Raw genomic sequence first — 19,512 nt, forward strand, 5'->3', positions numbered from 1 at the left:
GTCCCGGATTCGAATCCCCGTCGCACCAAACATGCTCGTCCTTTCAGCTGTGGAGGTGTTATAATGTGACGGTCAATCCCACTATTCTTTGATAAAAGAGTAGCCCAAAAGTTGGCGGTGAGTAGTGATGACTAGCTGCCTTACCTCTAGTCTTACACTGCTAAATTAGGGACGGATACTGCAAATAGCCCTCGAGTTGCTTTGCGCGAAATTCAAAACAAACCGAACTGCACGTATGGGTTTGTCTTGTTGAAGAAATGATCCAGTATTAACAACTAAATAATCGTGTTTCTCATTTCGTTTTACGCAAAACTGATCATTCACTTTGGTTTTAATAAAAGTAACGTACAATAAAGCAACATTAATAGAAACAGTAACTAATTCAGTAAAAAAAACCTCTATATTTTGGTATTTTATTAAATTTATTTATTAAATTAAAATAAACATTACAAAACTACTATATACATTTTTCTCCTTAGCTGAAAATTTAACATAAAGGTTAAAAAATATATATATATTAAATGGCGGGAAAAGCCATTTAGCCTAATTTTGTTCGATGTAATATTCGAACGACACCATGCACTGTTTAATTTCTCTGTCTGTCACCTTTAAATATCTCGTCGCATTTAATACTATAATTATTATTTCAAACGTATGAAAGAAAAACGTACTCGTGTTTAGTAAACATAAAATAATAATAGTTATATCGCTATTAGTAAATTATAAAAGTCCAATAATGTATCATTTATCGTCCACCCGTAAGAGAAAATTTGTGTCTATTGTTTAGTACAGTATTACCACACCTGCCGTTAGACATTTATTTGGTTGTAAGAGTTCTCGTGACTTTTCCACTCTGGTGGTAGAAAGTATCGTTTATTCCATTATCTCGAAAGTCTACGAGAACAAACGAGAGCGAACAGTTGTATACACAAAATCGACGTTTCGGGGTTTGACGAATCCAGCAAACAGTTCGTCTCATCATAACATATCTTTTTTTTTCTTTAATTTGATGTTTTTTAGGATGGTTATAGTAAATTTAGTACTTTATTTCGGTTATGATTATTATTATTAATAAACCCAACTGGAATTAAGTTTCAATTTCTTATCGTATGTTTATCTTCAACGGTTCATTAAACATGAGAACGGCTAACGTTAAACATATGGGACAAAGTGACTGTTATAGTTTCGTAAGATGACCATATGTTTTAATGTTTTTCCTGTTTATTTTAAACGATAACAAATATCCGATAGCCTTAGTTCTTAACTTAAACTTTTATGACTCCAATTCAAGAATCTAGACCTTCGAATTTCCAGGAATATTGGAATATACAGGTTTTAAAACAAATTTAAACCTACAATAACAAGTACAGTGTGTGATATCACACTGACACAATGATAACAAACGTTGTAAATCGTCTCTAAGATGCATTCTTGAAACAGTCAAAACTGTATTAAAATGTATTCGATTTCTGTATAGTCACAAACTAACTTAACATACCTTTCTTTAAAAATTGAAAATGTTTAACAGAATTATCATTAGAATAACCCTTTCAGTGGTTACAAGAAACTACACATTTCGTTCTCGAGGATTTAGTTCGGATGCACGAGCTTTGAGTAAATTTATTGATTTAATGAAGGTTTAGTGATATGCGTGTAGTTATGTTAACTGCCTCTGAATGGTACATAAACGTCGAACGTTTTATTTTATTAACAAGAGTGAAAATTTAACTTAAACGTTTTTTTTATTGTGAATTATGGACGATCTTTATACTTTTTTAATATCTGAATAAATTAAAACATGATTATCTCATCAGCAGGGGCGTAGATTTTTTAGACCCGATGGGGGGATGATTTTTGCAACCACTTATATGGACTTTTCAATTTACAAATTGTTAATCTCTAATTATGTGAACCTGAAAGCTGGAAACATGCAGTCACAGAGTAATCTTGTTGCCACGATACTTTCATGTATACTTAGGCCTACTGACTGATACTTACGATCTATCGCTTAGATCGAAAAGCTTAGAAGCACGCCTATATTAAAGATGTACATTTCGGCAACTGAAAAAGCCTACATCTAGGCCTAATTATGTAATTCGATTGGTAAGAACACGATAATCACAAGAACAAACATACAATTTGTAGGCCTGTGATGCAATAAAACAATTCAACGGACCAAATTGTAGGGGGAATAATTGTATGCGCCATATCCCCAACCTAAAATGAAGGGGGGTGTATATCCCCATCCCCCAGAATCAACGCGCCTGCTAATCAGTGAAGATGCACTGTAACCATTTAGTTTACACTTCCTAGTTGCTATGCATGTTTTCTTGGTGCTTTTAATCAGAATGTTTCAGTAATACTTCTGAGTTATTTTAAAATTTAAATTTTACTTCTGTTAACGACATTATAGTCGCCTATAAAGGGCCAACCAGATAAATGGTCTAATTGTTTTGGAAATTCGGGCAAAGCTTTACAAGGGCTATTTGTGCTAGCTGTATCTAATTTGGAACTGATACACTAGAAGTTAGGCAGTTTAGTCAACGGCACCCACCGTAGCCTGTTGAAATACTAACCGAATAGCGGGATTTGACTGTTGATTTTATAATGCATCTGCGGCCTCAAAGGCGGAGCCTCGAATTCACCGTCCAGCACGCTGTTCTCAAGAACATTCCTGGCTCTCACAACAATTAGATCTGAATATCTGAATCATAAATTCTGTATTTCGTTTATGTATAGGGAAAAACTACACAGACGTATAACGTTTCTGAGTAAATCTATCAAATCATGTCCAAACTTATGGATCTCTGAGGTATAAATTTTATACTTCAGTGATTTCAAAAATAAAAGTAATCTGATTCGTAATAAATCAGAGTGTAGGCAAGCAAAAAAAAAAAAAGGTTTACCCTGTTTTTTAAATAAAATAAAAACACATCATTTATAAATGTAAAAAACCCAAAAAACAGCGATAGTAAGACAGTTTTTCATAAATTAGTGACACCTGTTGTATTCACGAAGACTAGAAATTTTCAGTAATTTTTAGAAGTGAGATTTTAATGTAAATGTAAAAACAGGTAATCTTTGACATGCTGAATGATTTGTTGATCGAGTCACTAAGTTTAAGTATTTTTGTCAGCTAAGCTAGTCAGGTTAGTTATAAATCACTGCTAAGCGTTATTGGTATATTAGCCTGTAGCACTTTTGGAGTTTGTGTTAAAAATATATATTTATGAAATTAGGCCTACATACAAACTTGGTTATACCAAACTTTTATTAAAGAAATAAATTAATTTGTTATCTCTACGTGTACTGTACCTCGGATTATATTTATCATATAATTCAAAAGAATTCGCCCAAAAATTGAAAAAAATGTTACAATAATACTCATTGAAGTACACAAGACACATCAATGCATTTAAAATTATAATCCTGCCAGTCGTAAATTGTAAATAATATTTAGAAATATTTGAAATTTGTTTCTTCTGGATTAAAATGTGGGAGATATTTCCGGATACTTAAAAATTATCTTCAAGGGATTGAAACGTGGATGATATTTAAAGATGTTATATGCTACTGGAGTGTAGCAAATAATTCAAAATGTTCACAACATATAAAATGCCACAGCAGACTTACAACGTTATATGTTATATGTTACTGGAGTGTAGCTAATAATTCAAAATGTTCACAACATATAAAATGCCACAGCAGACTTACAACGTTGGAAACCGAGTTTCGATACCCGTGGTGGGCAGAGCCCGGAAAGCCCATTGGGTAGCTTTGTGTTTAAATACAAACAAACAAACTGAAATGTAGACGAGACATTTCGTGATATCAATAGAACACCTACTTTTCACCGTCTGAAACGTGGTTAACATGAAAAGTTACTTACATTCCACTGAAATGGAAGGACAATCACCCATGCTCGACTCATTTCCGACGGGGCACGAGTAATGAACGTTGTTCGATCAAAGCAGTAAGCAAAGCTAAAGTCAACGGCTTGGTTTCTTTTCAAGGAAATCGTCATTCCACCCATGGCAATGTCAACTTCCTACAGTTATGGTAAACGGAATAAAATGTCTTAGCTTTTGTAAAACTCGTGTGATATTTCTTAGAGAAATAATTTACTTTATTTTTTTCATGTAAATTACTGCTATATATTCAATCCAACACATTTTCAAACGTTATTTGAGCCGTACTTTGTAGTTGAGGTGTATATACATGAAAATATCATTAAGAAGTTTTAAATAGGTAAAGAATCAGTATATGAAGAAAAATACGCCCTTTATTTCAAAAATAAAACATTTTATATCTGTTCTAGGGTTTATTCGAAGTACATAAGCCAATTATCAGAAATCAAAAAGGTTTATATTATATTTTAAATAGAATTATACATGATACCAAGAACCTTTTAGATCAACGGAACAAGAATATCAGTTTTTAATTCTACATTCAGAAGTTCTGTATTAATATGCAAATAAACTTTGTATTTATTTCTAAAATGCTCCCTAGTGGCACAGCAGAATATATGCGGACTTATACCGACAGAAAGCGATTTTCGATAGCCGTGGTGGGCAGGACGCAGATAAACTTTTTTTTGGCTTTGTGCTTAATAAACAACAACAGCTTATTTTTAAACAGAAGTAACCCAAAATTATGAGTTATTTGAAACAATTTCAATTTATTTCAGAACTCTATGTTAAATGTAATGAAATACGTTTAAACTTGTGTATTGGACCCTTAACTATAGATGGTGAGCAATACGAAATTCTCATATACATACGTTTCTTTCGTTGGAATGTTTTGTGGTAGTTTGAGCGATTAAAAGTTTGTTAAAAATGTTTTAAAATCTGAAGTTAGAGAGTTTACTGCAGTGCCGTGATTGGCGAAGCTACGCGACGGCTATCTGCGCTAGCCGTCCCTAAATTAGAGGGAACTAGAGGGAAGACAGCTAGTCATCACCACCCATCGCCAACTCTTGGGCTACTCTTTTAATAACGAATAGTGGGATTGGCCGTACCATTATAACGCTCTCATGGTTGAAAAAACGAGCATGTTTGGTGCGACGGGGATTTGAACCCGCGCCCATTAGGTTACGAGTCGAACGCTTTAACTCACCTGGCCATGCCAGGCCATGTTGAGTTCGATCAAGGGTTATAACCAATCAAAGTAAACAGAAAAATCGGTGTCTCAGAATGAGACCATTCAGCGAAACGACCCTGAAATAAGGCTTAAGTGCAAGCTTTATTTTTGAAAGAAAAGTGTGTGTATTTTCTTAAAGCAAAGTTACATTGGGCTATCTGGTGAGCCCACCGAGGGGAATCGAACTCCTGATTTTAGCGTTGTAAATCCCTATACTTACCGCTGCACCAGCGGGGGACATTGGAAGGAAAGGAACGGGTAGTTTGAAAAATGATCTCGCGACAGTAATATGTTAACTAACATATTAACTGGTATATCTAGTTGATATACCAGTTCATAGCGATTTTTGTTGGTAAAACAAAATAGAGACTAACGTATAAATAAAAGAGTAAATATCACATGCTTGTATTAACGCTTACTTCCTTTCAAAGTAATTTTGGAATTATTGAAAATTCCCCAATTATAGATACAAATAGAGTAGTTACAAAGTTTGAAAGGTCGTGATCTCTAAACAACGCTTAAAAACTATCTATTTTTTATTTTTATTTCATACATGAGGATCGTGTTACTTGATTATGCCAAAACGAGTGATAAATAATAATATATTTTTAATAAACAGATAAATACTTGTAGGCCTAACATGAAAATTAGGTAACTAATCATAATCAATATGTCAACTGGTAGTAGACTCTTTCGATCGATTGACATTAATACTTCCTTGAAAGGTAAAGGCAAAACGCCTACAGTCGAAAGTAAGATCGAAAATTAATTTAACGTTTCTATATATTTCGAGAATAAATACGAAACATTCCAAATTAGCAAAGTTCAAACTGCTCCTTACACCCAGAGAAGCAGCTGGGGAAATCGAACTACCACACCGATATTCTAAACAACTTTAAAAGTTTCACTCTTTTTTTTTTTCTTTGAAAAACAAACGTTTGATTTCATGTACATCACTTTAACTTTAACTTTGACACAAAGTCAATGAAAAGGAGCCCGCATTCTTTTGGGAAAACGACACTCTATCCTATTGCGTAGTGGTAGCTGCGCCTTGTTTACACATTGCAGAGTAACTGTATTATTTTCCTAACCACTATATATTTATTTTTATGATTAAAGCTGTTGTAATTAAAAACATTGGTTTAAAGCATGAACCCGAATACGATTTGTAGTAGACACCAAATTAACGCAATATTTTACTGAAATGCCTAAAACAAACATAGTTTCATTTATTATTTTATGTGTTTTAAACAGATATTTTTCGAGACATATTACATTTAATATCTTGCTTCTTCGTTATGGCTGCTATCAAAACAAACTTGTAATGTTACAGTTTGTTAAATAGAGGGAACTGCGGGACATAATGAAAACGTTAAGATAGGCCTAAAAAGTTTTAATATTTGATATAAGGTTTTCTATATGAAGTTTATTATTTTTGTTGATTTATTTTAATTATAAATATATAAGTAATTATTGGTATTATTATTGTTAAAGCATTAAAACCTTTTACGTTTGAGCGACTCGTAATTATTATGTATGGTATTTTGATTTACTTTTTTTAATCAGAGACTTTTTATATCCGTTTTTCCCCAGTGACGCTAGACCTGATTCAATCAAAGAACTTGTATTTTAGTTCGAGATTAACAAACTTTGCAGAGATGGCCCAATACATCCTGGTTATTACCGTCGTGGTTTTGGGTTGGTGTGTGTGGTACATGATGATTTATCCTAAATGTGAGTGTACTTTACAACAGACAATCTGTTTGTTTAGTAAACTCGAGTAATTGAAACTGAAATTTGATAATAATTTAGATGCTAACGAAATCTGAACGTCAATCGACTTCCAGTACTGGCTTCGTATTTTTACTGAAGTTCAACTGACCATTAGCGGTCGCCATTACCATCAAGTAATGTATCGAGCAATGTTTTATTTTTCAGAACATAATGTTGAGTTTACATGGTGAACGCTTTATTCGAACATAGGGAAAAAAAGTTTTCATCAGTTCTTTTCTCATCCTGTTTTTCATACGGGTATGTCAACATTTGAAAATTCAATTTTGTGTTATCTACCGTACGTTATTAGTGGTTATCTAAATCTAATAAGTTAGATTATGCTTGTACCCCGCTAGTGCAGTGGTACGTCTACGGATTTACAAAGCTAAAATAAGCGGTTCGATTCCCCTCGGTGAGCTCAACAGATAGCCCGATGTGGTTTTCTATAAGAAAAACACGCAGATTATTCTCCGACGGCCATTATTGCGCAACTTTGCGTTAAAACAAGTAAATAAAATCCAAAAACTGAAATGGCAGTTCACAGGTTGCCGAAATATTTTAGTCATTAAAACGATCAAATGTCTGCTGAACACAGTCAGTTTAAGGTAGAATACTTGGAAAAGTAAAGGATGCAAATAAAAGTAAAAAACAACATCTAAAATCAATATTGGTTTTATTTTTAATGTCCTTCAGCAATGTTTTGGGCTAAAACAAGTATTTTTAAAACATAAAAACTCGATTACGAATAGTCAATACGAATACGAAAGTCAACTGTAATCGAAGCTGGGTGGATAATTTTTCACAGAACAATTACTTAGTAACTTATAGAGCATTTAAAGTCTTTATTGAACTTAAGGGTACGAGTATTTATATATATGTATATATGTGTGTGTGTGTGTACTTCTGAATAGATTAAATATAGCCAACAGTGAGTGACTGATGAGTTTTGTTTATGAATAGAAGACCCAACTTAATTAGTGTTTCGTGGTTGTTGAAAATAAAATTCTTAAACTCATTTATCACACGTTAATGTATGGAATCATAGAATATATTTTTCCACCTCAAATGTTTCTGTTTTGAATGTTATATTTCGGTGTCGATATGTATGTGTAGAGCAATATATATTCTTCTGGTATAGTTGCTACAATAGTAAACGTTTTCGCCGCATACATTCTGTGTGACTGAGATGGTCCTTCTTGCGTGTTCAAAGTGGACGCTCAAATTTCCAGATGCAGAGGTTCCCACAAAGCAAACTACACAGAAAACCACGCTGTAAACTGTGTTTTCTTTGTTGGAAGTTTGTTTTAAAATGTCAGTTATAGAAGAATCCTTCAAAAACGTTTTATTGTTATGGCAACACGAGGACTGTTTTATATCCTTCCATCGTCTTGACGTATTTTTCTTACTTCTAAGTAGCATTTTGAATGGTGTCCTCAGTATTCTCGAACAAATGTTGTACTTGACGTGAAAAGGTGTCTCAATTTGATGGTTCTACTAAAGCGTAAATGGTTCGGTCCTCCTATTATTTAAATTTCTTTAACACAAAATTATTTTCACCAAAATTTAGTTTTTCGTTTTCCAACTCAAATAGCTAATCATATGAAGCAAGGCAAGGAGCACCTAATCTTCTTCAGATGGAGAAACACATATGAACAGTATAAACATGGGTAATTACGAAAGGAAAATAAATAAGGCAAGTCACAAAATCGGAATCTAACAATTCGTGTGTCTCACGAAAGGTTTTTGTATAAAATGATAGTCTAGATGGTTAAAAACGCCAACCGCCAGCTCCTAAGTTACTTTTATTTCATCGAAATTTGGACTTGACCTCTACCATTATAACAAATCGACGATCTTAAAGTGCAGTAAAGGGACAAAAACATTGGATTCACAGGAATATTATTAGCTCTTGTGATATTTAAGATGGAGGGTCTCATAAGTATTGTTCAGTGTAAGATTCTCGTAAGGATATTATTGGCTCTTGTGATATTTAAGATGGAGGGTCTCATAAGTATTGTTCAGTGTAAGATTCTCGTAAGGATATTATTGGCTCTTGTGATGTTTAAGATGGAGGGTCTCACAAGCACTTTTCACTGTAAGATTCTCATAAGGATATTATTGGCTCTTGTGATATTTACGATGGAGAGTCTCACAAATATTTTTCACTGTAAGATTCTCATAAGGATATTATTGGCTCTTGTGATATTTAAGATGGAGAGTCTCACAAGCACTTTTCACTGTAAGATTCTCATAAGGATATTATTGGCTCTTGTGATATTTAAGATGGAGAGTCTCACAAGCACTTTTCACTGTAAGATTCTCATAAGGATATTATTGGCTCTTGTGATATTTAAGATGTAGAGTCTCACAAGCACTTTTCACTGTAAGATTCTTATAAGGATTCCGTAAACATCTTCTTTAAGCTATCTTTTCCTCAACATGAAAGATCAGTAAGTTATGAAAAGACGATTCTGGTTACCAAACCAAACTGGGGTATAAAAATGTATTTCAAAAACGGCTGGTATGGGTATTAAAACTTTAATTAAAATAAATCACAGAACAACGTTTCGACCTTCTTAGGTCATCTTCAGGCTAACAAAAAGACACTCTTGGTCACCAAACCAAACTAATGTATAAAAACACTTCTATCGATTTTCTTTTCTTAAACGTTCTCTCTCCTCTCACATTTATAAATATTAACCAATGCGACGCGCCAAGAGACAGTATGTATTAGTGGTTTGTTGCAGTTAGAAGGCCATAAATCTTAAATTATAACCGTGATAACAATTATTAATCTGGAACTTTAGATATTTGACCAGAAATGTTTATAGATTTTGAACATTATAAACTGTTTAACTTCGGTGGATTAACGTCGGACATTAGTGTTATTTTTACGAATACATTATATAACTTCAGCTGTGAAAAACTCGCGTGTAATCAGCGAAGAGCTAGCTAGCTCCCTATCAAGTGAATTGTATCTATATCACGTTGTAATTAATTCACTCTTCGTGAATCCTCGATACGACATAAAGGAAGTTCTAGATCAGATATAAGACGCAGTGTTTTTTGTAAGTTTGTAAAACTTTTTACGTATGAGTCATTATTTGTAATCACCGTAATTATGAATTGTGTTATTGTTCGTATATTAAAATATATTCACGTTAATATATTGGACGAAGTAGTAACATGGACGAAGAAAGAAAACTGTGAATATGAATCTCATTGGCAAGTATCATGAATGTGATACATATTGACATCTAATCAATTTCTAAATTTGAATTATTATTACACCCAGTTTCAGTTTCAGTTTAAATACTACTTTTAATTCTTGTTTGAAACTACTAAAACATAAATTAATTTATCTATAAGCCCATTGAGTTATTCCAACGAATCAGGCCCGGCGTGCCCAGATGGTTAAAGCTCTCCACTCGTAATCTTGGTTGCGTGTTCGAATCCCCATCAAACCAAACATGCTCGCCCTCCCAGCCGTGGGGGCGTTATAATGTGACGGTGAATCCCACTATTCGTGGGTAAAAGAGTAGTCCAAGAGTTGACGGTGGGTGGTGATAACTGGCTGCCTTCCATCTAGTCTTACACTACTAAATTAGGGACGGCTAGCGCAGATAGCCCTCGTGTTGCTTTGCGCGATACTCAAAACGAATCACCTACGCCTATTTTGTTATCATAACTTTCGGTCTAAGCCTATTTCAATATTTTTCCTATTAAAAAAAAAAAAAAGAGAGTCATGTCTTACCTGTCTATGGACCATTCCTATCATGCCATTCCAAGATCCATTGGATAGCGGTGATCCCCACTTACCATCAGGAGGTCTGTAAAGTTCATACCTGTAATAGAAATATTAGCTGGTTTGTTGAAAGACATACACCACCAGAATGTCCCTAACCACCGAAGATAACTAATGGTAACTCTCTTTCAGATGGATTGTGAGTTTTCCTTTACTTGTCTTGTTTAATAGAAATACGGAAATCCAAAAACTGATCGAAATAATTTTTTTTTTGAATTTTGCACAAAGCTACTCGAGGGTTTGTCTGCACCAATTGTGCTTAATTTTGACTTGGCGAGCTAGAAGTAAAGAAAAAAAAAGCTTTTAATTAACACCACTCACCAAATCATCTGTTGAAAATTATTTGGCCACTATTAAACGACGAATTGCGGTATTTGTTTGTTTTTGAAGTTCGCGTAAAGCTACACGAGAGCTATCTGTTCTAGCCGTTCCTACTTTAGCAGTGTAAGACTAGGGAGATGATAGCTAGTCATCACCACCCACCGCCAACTCTTGGGCTACTCTTTTACCAATGAATTGTGGGATTTACTGTCACGTTATAACGACCTCACGGCTGAAAGGGCCAGCATGTACGGGAATTCGAAACCGCGACTATTAAATTTCGAGTCGAGTGCCCGGGCCGTCATTTTAGGCAGAGGGCTTCTATTCCGAAGTTGCAGGTTACGAGTCGAACGCCCTAACTACTAGCCTACGCTAGACCGACAACATAAATAAGTGGTCATATGTATGTCTTATCGACATTGGAATACGGAGTGGGATGTATACACTAAAGTACTACAGTGTTCTTAACTTGATTATGCCGGTGGGGCAACTGTAAGTCTTCGAAGTTACAACGTTAAAATCAGTGATTCGATTCCCCTTGGTGGACAGAGCATATAGCTCGATTGTGGCTTTGCTCTAAGAAAACGCGTATGAACTTTTCTTGAAATTTAAGACTCATTTTAACGTTTATTCTATAGACTTAGATATTTTATCTGAATAAAATATTTTTCAACTCACATTTATAATTGTTTTGCTGTTCGTTGAGACTTGATTTTTTTATATAAAATGTTTTTTAACATGAGTTTAAATGTATCTTTGTATTGATCACCACAATGCATCTTATAAATGTACAGACAGCCGTCGTATATCTTTTCGCGAAATTCGAACCAGACAACAGGATTGGTGGTTTAGATTGTTTGTACTCGTTTAGATTTCTCTTTAAATGCTTAACAAATTGTATTTACTAAATGGACTTACCGAAACTAAAGAACTTCTTGTAGAGCATTCAGAACTTTAATATCTACATGGACTTACCGAAACTTAAGAACTTCTTGTAGAGCATTTAGAACTTTAATATCTACATGGACTTACCGAAACCTAAGAACTTCTTGTAGAGCATTTAGAACTTTAATATCTACATGGACTTACCGAAACCTAAGAACTTCTTGTAGAGCATTTAGAACTTTAATATCTACATGGACTTACCGAAACTTAAGAACTTCTTGTAGAGCATTCAGAACTTTAATATCTACATGGACTTACCGAAACCTAAGAACTTCTTGTAGAGCATTTAGAACTTTAATATCTACATGGACTTACCGAAACTTAAGAACTTCTTGTAGAGCATTTAGAACTTTAATATCTACATGGACTTACCGAAACCTAAGAACTTCTTGTAGAGCATTTAGAACTTTAATATCTACATGGACTTACCGAAACCTAAGAACTTCTTGTAGAGCATTTAGAACTTTAATATCTACATGGACTTACCGAAACTTAAGAACTTCTTGTAGAGCATTCAGAACTTTAATATCTACATGGACTTACCGAAACCTAAGAACTTCTTGTGGAGCATTTAGAACTTTAATATCTACATGGACTTACCGAAACTTAAGAACTTCTTGTAGAGCATTTAGAACTTTAATATCTACATGGACTTACCGAAACCTAAGAACTTTTGTAGAGCATTTAGAACTTTAATATCTACATGGACTTACCGAAACTTAAGAACTTTTTGTAGAGCATTCAGAACTTTAATATCTACATGGACTTACCGAAACCTAAGAACTTCTTGTAGAGCATTTAGAACTTTAATATCTGCATGGACTTACCGAAACTTAAGAACTTCTTGTAGAGCATTTAGAACTTTAATATCTACATGGACTTACCGAAACTTAAGAACTTCTTGTAGATCATTTAGAACTTTAATATCTACATGGACTTACCGAAACTTAAGAACTTCTTGTAGAGCATTTAGAACTTTAATATCTACATGGACTTACCGAAACTTAAGAACTTCTTGTAGAGCATTTAGAACTTTAATATCTACATGGACTTACCGAAACTTAAGAACTTCTTGTAGAGCATTCAGAACATTAATATCTACTCCGGTTGAGTTTTGTTTACCTTCTTCCTTGGCAGGTAGAAAGAAGGGGAAATGCTATTAAAATAATGAAACAAGACAAACGTACTTTGAAATTTTATTGGATGGTTTTGCAAAATTATAAATTATTATGAGTAAACGACCAATAAAGTGACAGTTTAAATACAGTGTCGTTCAACAAGATGATTTAACATTACTGACAAAACGGAATGAACTGTGCACCACACTTATAGTTAACACGTGGAACAAAAACTTGTTTATGTCAGTCATCCACGAGGATGACAGTACCATACTCCATACAGTTGAAGAACAAGATAAGACTTTACGTGGCTCTCTAGACTACAATCGCATAAAGATATGAAAGCTTGAATGGAGTACATGAAGACCTCTAAAGTTAGAGAGACAGAGCCAGGTGACGTAAGAAGTTTTATCTTTAGGAAACTTATTGAAGACAACCTGTTGATAATAAAGCCAGACTGTTGATGTAGCTGGGCAACAGGTAACATTTCTATGATATGGACTATTAATGTAGCTGGGAAACAGGTAACATCTCTATGATATGGACTATTAATGTAGCTGGGAAACAGGTAACATCTCTATGATGTAGACTATTGATGTAGCTGTACAAGAGATAACATCCCTATGATATGAACTATTAATGTAGCTGGGAAACAGGTAACCTCTATGATATGGACTATTAATGTAGCTGGGAAACAGGTAACATTTCTATGATATGGACTATCGATGTAGCTGTACAAGAGATAACATCCCTATGATATGGACTATTAATGAAGCTGGGAAACAGGTAACATTTCTATGATATGGACTATTAATGTAGCTGGGAAACAGGTAACATTTCTATGATATGGACTATTAATGTAGCTGGGAAACAGGTAACATCTTTATGATATGGGCTATTAATGTAGCTGGGAAACAGGTAACATCCCTATGATATGGACTATTAATGTAGCTGGGAAACAGGTAACATCCCTATGATATGGACTATTAATGTAGCTGGGAAACAGGTAACATCCCTATGATATGGACTATTAATGTAGCTGGGAAACAGGTAACATTTCTATGATATGGACTATTAATGTAGCTGGGAAACAGCTAACATTTCTATGATATGGACTATTAATGTAGCTGGGAAACAGGTAACATCCCTATGATATGGACTATTAATGTAGCTGGGAAACAGGTAACATCCCTATGATATGGACTATTAATGTAGCTGGGAAACAGGTAACATCCCTATGATATGGACTATTAATGTAGCTGGGAAACAGGTAACATCCCTATGATATGGACTATTAATGTAGCTGGGAAACAGGTAACATTTCTATGATATGGACTATTAATGTAGCTGGGAAACAGGTAACATTTCTATGATATGGACTATTAATGTAGCTGGGAAACAGGTAACATCTCTATGATATGGACTATTAATGTAGCTGGGAAACAGGTAACATTTCTATGATATGGACTATTAATGTAGCTGGGAAAGAGGTAACATCTCTATGATATGGACTATTAATGTAGCTGGAAACAGGTAACATTTCTATGATATGGACTATTAATGTAGCAGAGAAACAGGTAACATCTCTATGATATGGACTATTAATGTAGCTGGGAAACAGGTAACATCTCTATGATATGGACTATTAATGTAGCTGGGAAACAGCTAACATTTCTATGATATGGACTATTAATGTAGCTGGGAAACAGGTAACATCCCTATGATATGGACTATTAATGTAGCTGGGAAACAGGTAACATCCCTATGATATGGACTATTAATGTAGCTGGGGAAACAGGTAACATTTCTATGATATGGACTATTAATGTAGCTGGGAAACAGGTAACATTTCTATGATATGGACTATTAATGTAGCTGGGAAACAGGTAACATCTCTATGATATGGACTATTAATGTAGCTGGGAAACAGGTAACATTTCTATGATATGGACTATTAATGTAGCTGGGAAAGAGGTAACATCTCTATGATGTAGACTATTGATGTAGCTGTACAAGAGATAACATCCCTATGATATGAACTATTAATGTAGCTGGGAAACAGGTAACCTCTCTATGATATGGACTATTAATGTAGCTGGGAAACAGGTAACATTTCTATGATATGGACTATCGATGTAGCTGTACAAGAGATAACATCCCTATGATATGGACTATTAATGAAGCTGGGAAACAGGTAACATTTCTATGATATGGACTATTAATGTAGCTGGGAAACAGGTAACATTTCTATGATATGGACTATTAATGTAGCTGGGAAACAGGTAACATCTTTATGATATGGGCTATTAATGTAGCTGGGAAACAGGTAACATCCCTATGATATGGACTATTAATGTAGCTGGGAAACAGGTAACATCCCTATGATATGGACTATTAATGTAGCTGGGAAACAGGTAACATCCCTATGATATGGACTATTAATGTAGCTGGGAAACAGGTAACATTTCTATGATATGGACTATTAATGTAGCTGGGAAACAGCTAACATTTCTATGATATGGACTATTAATGTAGCTGGGAAACAGGTAACATCCCTATGATATGGACTATTAATGTAGCTGGGAAACAGGTAACATCCCTATGATATGGACTATTAATGTAGCTGGGAAACAGGTAACATCCCTATGATATGGACTATTAATGTAGCTGGGAAACAGGTAACATCCCTATGATATGGACTATTAATGTAGCTGGGAAACAGGTAACATTTCTATGATATGGACTATTAATGTAGCTGGGAAACAGGTAACATTTCTATGATATGGACTATTAATGTAGCTGGGAAACAGGTAACATCTCTATGATATGGACTATTAATGTAGCTGGGAAACAGGTAACATTTCTATGATATGGACTATTAATGTAGCTGGGAAAGAGGTAACATCTCTATGATATGGACTATTAATGTAGCTGGAAACAGGTAACATTTCTATGATATGGACTATTAATGTAGCAGAGAAACAGGTAACATCTCTATGATATGGACTATTAATGTAGCTGGGAAACAGGTAACATCTCTATGATATGGACTATTAATGTAGCTGGGAAACAGCTAACATTTCTATGATATGGACTATTAATGTAGCTGGGAAACAGGTAACATCCCTATGATATGGACTATTAATGTAGCTGGGAAACAGGTAACATCCCTATGATATGGACTATTAATGTAGCTGGGAAACAGGTAACATCCCTATGATATGGACTATTAATGTAGCTGGGAAACAGGTAACATCCCTATGATATGGACTATTAATGTAGCTGGGAAACAGGTAACATTTCTATGATATGGACTATTAATGTAGCTGGGAAACAGGTAACATTTCTATGATATGGACTATTAATGTAGCTGGGAAACAGGTAACATCTCTATGATATGGACTATTAATGTAGCTGGGAAACAGGTAACATTTCTATGATATGGACTATTAATGTAGCTGGGAAAGAGGTAACATCTCTATGATATGGACTATTAATGTAGCTGGAAACAGGTAACATTTCTATGATATGGACTATTAATGTAGCAGAGAAACAGGTAACATCTCTATGATATGGACTATTAATGTAGCTGGGAAACAGGTAACATCCCTATGATATGGACTATTAATGTAGCTGGGAAACAGGTAACATCCCTATGATATGGACTATTAATGTAGCTGGGAAAGAGGTAACATCTCTATGATATGGACTATTAATGTAGCTGGAAACAGGTAACATTTCTATGATATGGACTATTAATGTAGCAGAGAAACAGGTAACATCTCTATGATATGGACTATTAATGTAGCTGGGAAACAGGTAACATCTCTATGATATGGACTCTTAATGTAGCTGGGAAACAGGTAACATTTCTATGATGTAGCTTACAGAGTTCGATTTCAAGCGATGGACAGAGAACAGATAGTTTATTCTGTAGTTTTACGGTCCGTTCTTGTATATGTTATAAGGAAACTGACTTAGATGTTTTAAGAACGGATTATTTTACCAGTTAGCTAACCGACACTGTTTGTTTCTAGTGTTATTGTTTTAATGTTTCTGTTTAAAATTTTGTTACAATTAAAACACTCCTGCAAGAGTTTTTGTGTATGAAAATGGCGTCAGTTATTTTTCTTGGAAGCTCTGACAACCGAAGTTTTTTTGGTAAGTTTGTTTCCCAGCTATTCAGTTCCCCGTTGGGACTGTGGTAAGTCCTTGGATTTACAACGCTAAAATCAGGGGCTCGATTCCTCTCGGTGGATACAGCAGGTAGCCCGATGTGGCTTTGCTGTAAGACACACACATACATACAACTATTTAAAAATAGGCCTAAGAAAGTTACATAATCTCCTTACCTCTATGCCTGTAATGTTTTTACTTCACGATTTATTAAAATCTTATAATAAGTTTATAAAGTTTTCGAAGCTTTTTGTCTTTCATATTCCTGTTAAGAGCTCGAGAAGGGCTAGCTGTGTATCAGCCATTTTTAATTTTGAACTTGTAGACTAGAGAAAAGACAGCTAGTCAACAACATCCACCGCCAACTCTCGGAATACTCTATCCAAATAGTGGGATTTGACAGTCTCTCTTTAAACGCACTCATGGTCCTAAAGTGCGGAGCGCAGTTTTTTGTTTGTCTTTTAGATGTTTAGTCTGGCACGCTAACGTTTAGGTCTTAAGTTTGTTTGTTGTTTTCGTTTTCTAAGAAGAACCTTATTCGCATGCGCATAATGTTGGTTTATAATCTGTTTATTAATTATAACCGTACAGTGAAAGTGGTGGAACTATATTCTAATGACGCCTGGTTTAGCTCAGTGTATTTTGCTGAACGCATTGTTCTGTCGTCCGAAGACACACATAACAATTCAGTACGAAATATACCACAGTACAATTGTGTGATAAAGTCTACAGTGACGTCATCAGATACGCCTTATTTCACACGTTGCTTGCTGCGAGTTATTAAAAAAACAACAAGAGTTGAGGTGAATGGCATGCAGGGATTTGTGGGTCCTTAAGGTAAAAAATAAAAAAAATGTGATATGCTATTTGCTGTTAATACACAATAATGTAGGTTTTAGTTTTTGTATCATAAGAAAGGTTTACAAGACAAATTTAATTGAAATAAAAGTAATTTGTTTACAGTTTTTAATCCCATGTGCACCGGCAGAGCTTTGGATTAGAAACCATTACCTCAAGTTGTGGGTGCGTTATAAGAGTGACTATCGTTCTCTCAGCGAGTATGGTTGGTAGTAAGGCGCTGTTAACTGGTTGTCTTCTTTTGTCAGGAGCTAAAAATGGCGGTAGATAGTCTTAATAGCTTGTCGTGTACACATAAACAGAAGTAGAACATATCAGAAAATTCATTGTTAGAGTACCAAACACATACCCTTTCCAGGGCAACCTTCAGAGTCCTTCCTTGGAGATCAGTCTTAGCTGAGAAACTTCCGAGATAGTTCTCGCCTTTATCAGACTTCCTCTGAGCATACCACGTGTCCAGCTGATGCATGGTTGAGTTTCCAAAGAGAGGGTTGTACTCTACTTTATAAACGTTAAAATGTTGTTCTGTAGATTGGACAACAACGAGGATGTTGTTGTCTCTGTCTGTGTAGTTGCACACAAGGGGTAAATAATCGTTTTCTTCCAGCAAAAGGAACCAATGAAAATTGGGTCCTAAAAGCAGTGAATTTTTTCTTATCTACATGCATATATATATAAAAGAAAACCTTGTAATTGGACACGTAACAAGTATCACACTTAATAAAACAAATTTCCTAGTCTGAACCATGAAACTACCACTAAATTATTGTTTTAAAGGACACTTTGCTCTGTTTTGGTTATTAGAGATTAGCTTAATTATAAGAACTGACCAATCATCGTAATCTTTCAACCATGACCAGGTGGCTTAGATTCTGTGCAAAGATCAGTTGTAAAAACTAGGGTATTTGATAAATTTATTATATCTTTAAAAATTAACTTTAAAACAGAAGTTGAAACTGTAATTATGATACATTAACTGACATCGAAGAACAAAAAAAACAGGTTAAAAAAACTGATATTTTAATAACATTAAAATTTATTCTTGAAACATTTAAAACATAAATAGATGTAAACGAAGATCTTGGATTATAAACTGATAATGTACATTCAATATTGAAATTATATCTGCAGAAAAACAAGAAAAGATATTGAACTTTAAATGGTGAAAACAATCTGTTTTTTTAAACGACCACAAAAAATGATTAAAACTGAAAAACAAACAAACCCGACAGTAAAATTTATATTGAAATGGAATGAGGTATAATTAGTGATAAATTTAAATAAAAATAAAAACTTTCAGAGTATTTCAGCGGATAAACGATGCCGTAACTTTAATGAATAGCAGAATTATGGGTAAGTTATTTGAATTCGTTTTAT

At 34.4% G+C, this 19,512-nt stretch overlaps 1 protein-coding gene across 1 annotated transcript in view; it reads right to left on the minus strand.

Annotated features, from left to right (window-relative positions):
- The window catches only part of LOC143228014 (putative glutamate receptor), a 75,841-nt gene that overhangs the window by 14,264 nt on the left and 42,065 nt on the right, over window positions 1–19,512 (minus strand). The window contains exons 4-7 of the mRNA XM_076459359.1: window positions 18,485–18,793; window positions 13,039–13,139; window positions 10,667–10,757; window positions 3,890–4,048 (exon numbers count right to left, since the gene is read on the minus strand). Of these exons, the coding sequence (XP_076315474.1) occupies window positions 3,890–4,048; window positions 10,667–10,757; window positions 13,039–13,139; window positions 18,485–18,793 (660 nt within the window). The remainder of the gene's footprint in view (window positions 1–3,889; window positions 4,049–10,666; window positions 10,758–13,038; window positions 13,140–18,484; window positions 18,794–19,512) is intronic.

The sequence above is a fragment of the Tachypleus tridentatus genome, chromosome 10 (assembly GCF_004210375.1).
Source record: "Tachypleus tridentatus isolate NWPU-2018 chromosome 10, ASM421037v1, whole genome shotgun sequence".
Taxonomy (NCBI): Eukaryota; Metazoa; Arthropoda; class Merostomata; order Xiphosura; family Limulidae; genus Tachypleus; species Tachypleus tridentatus.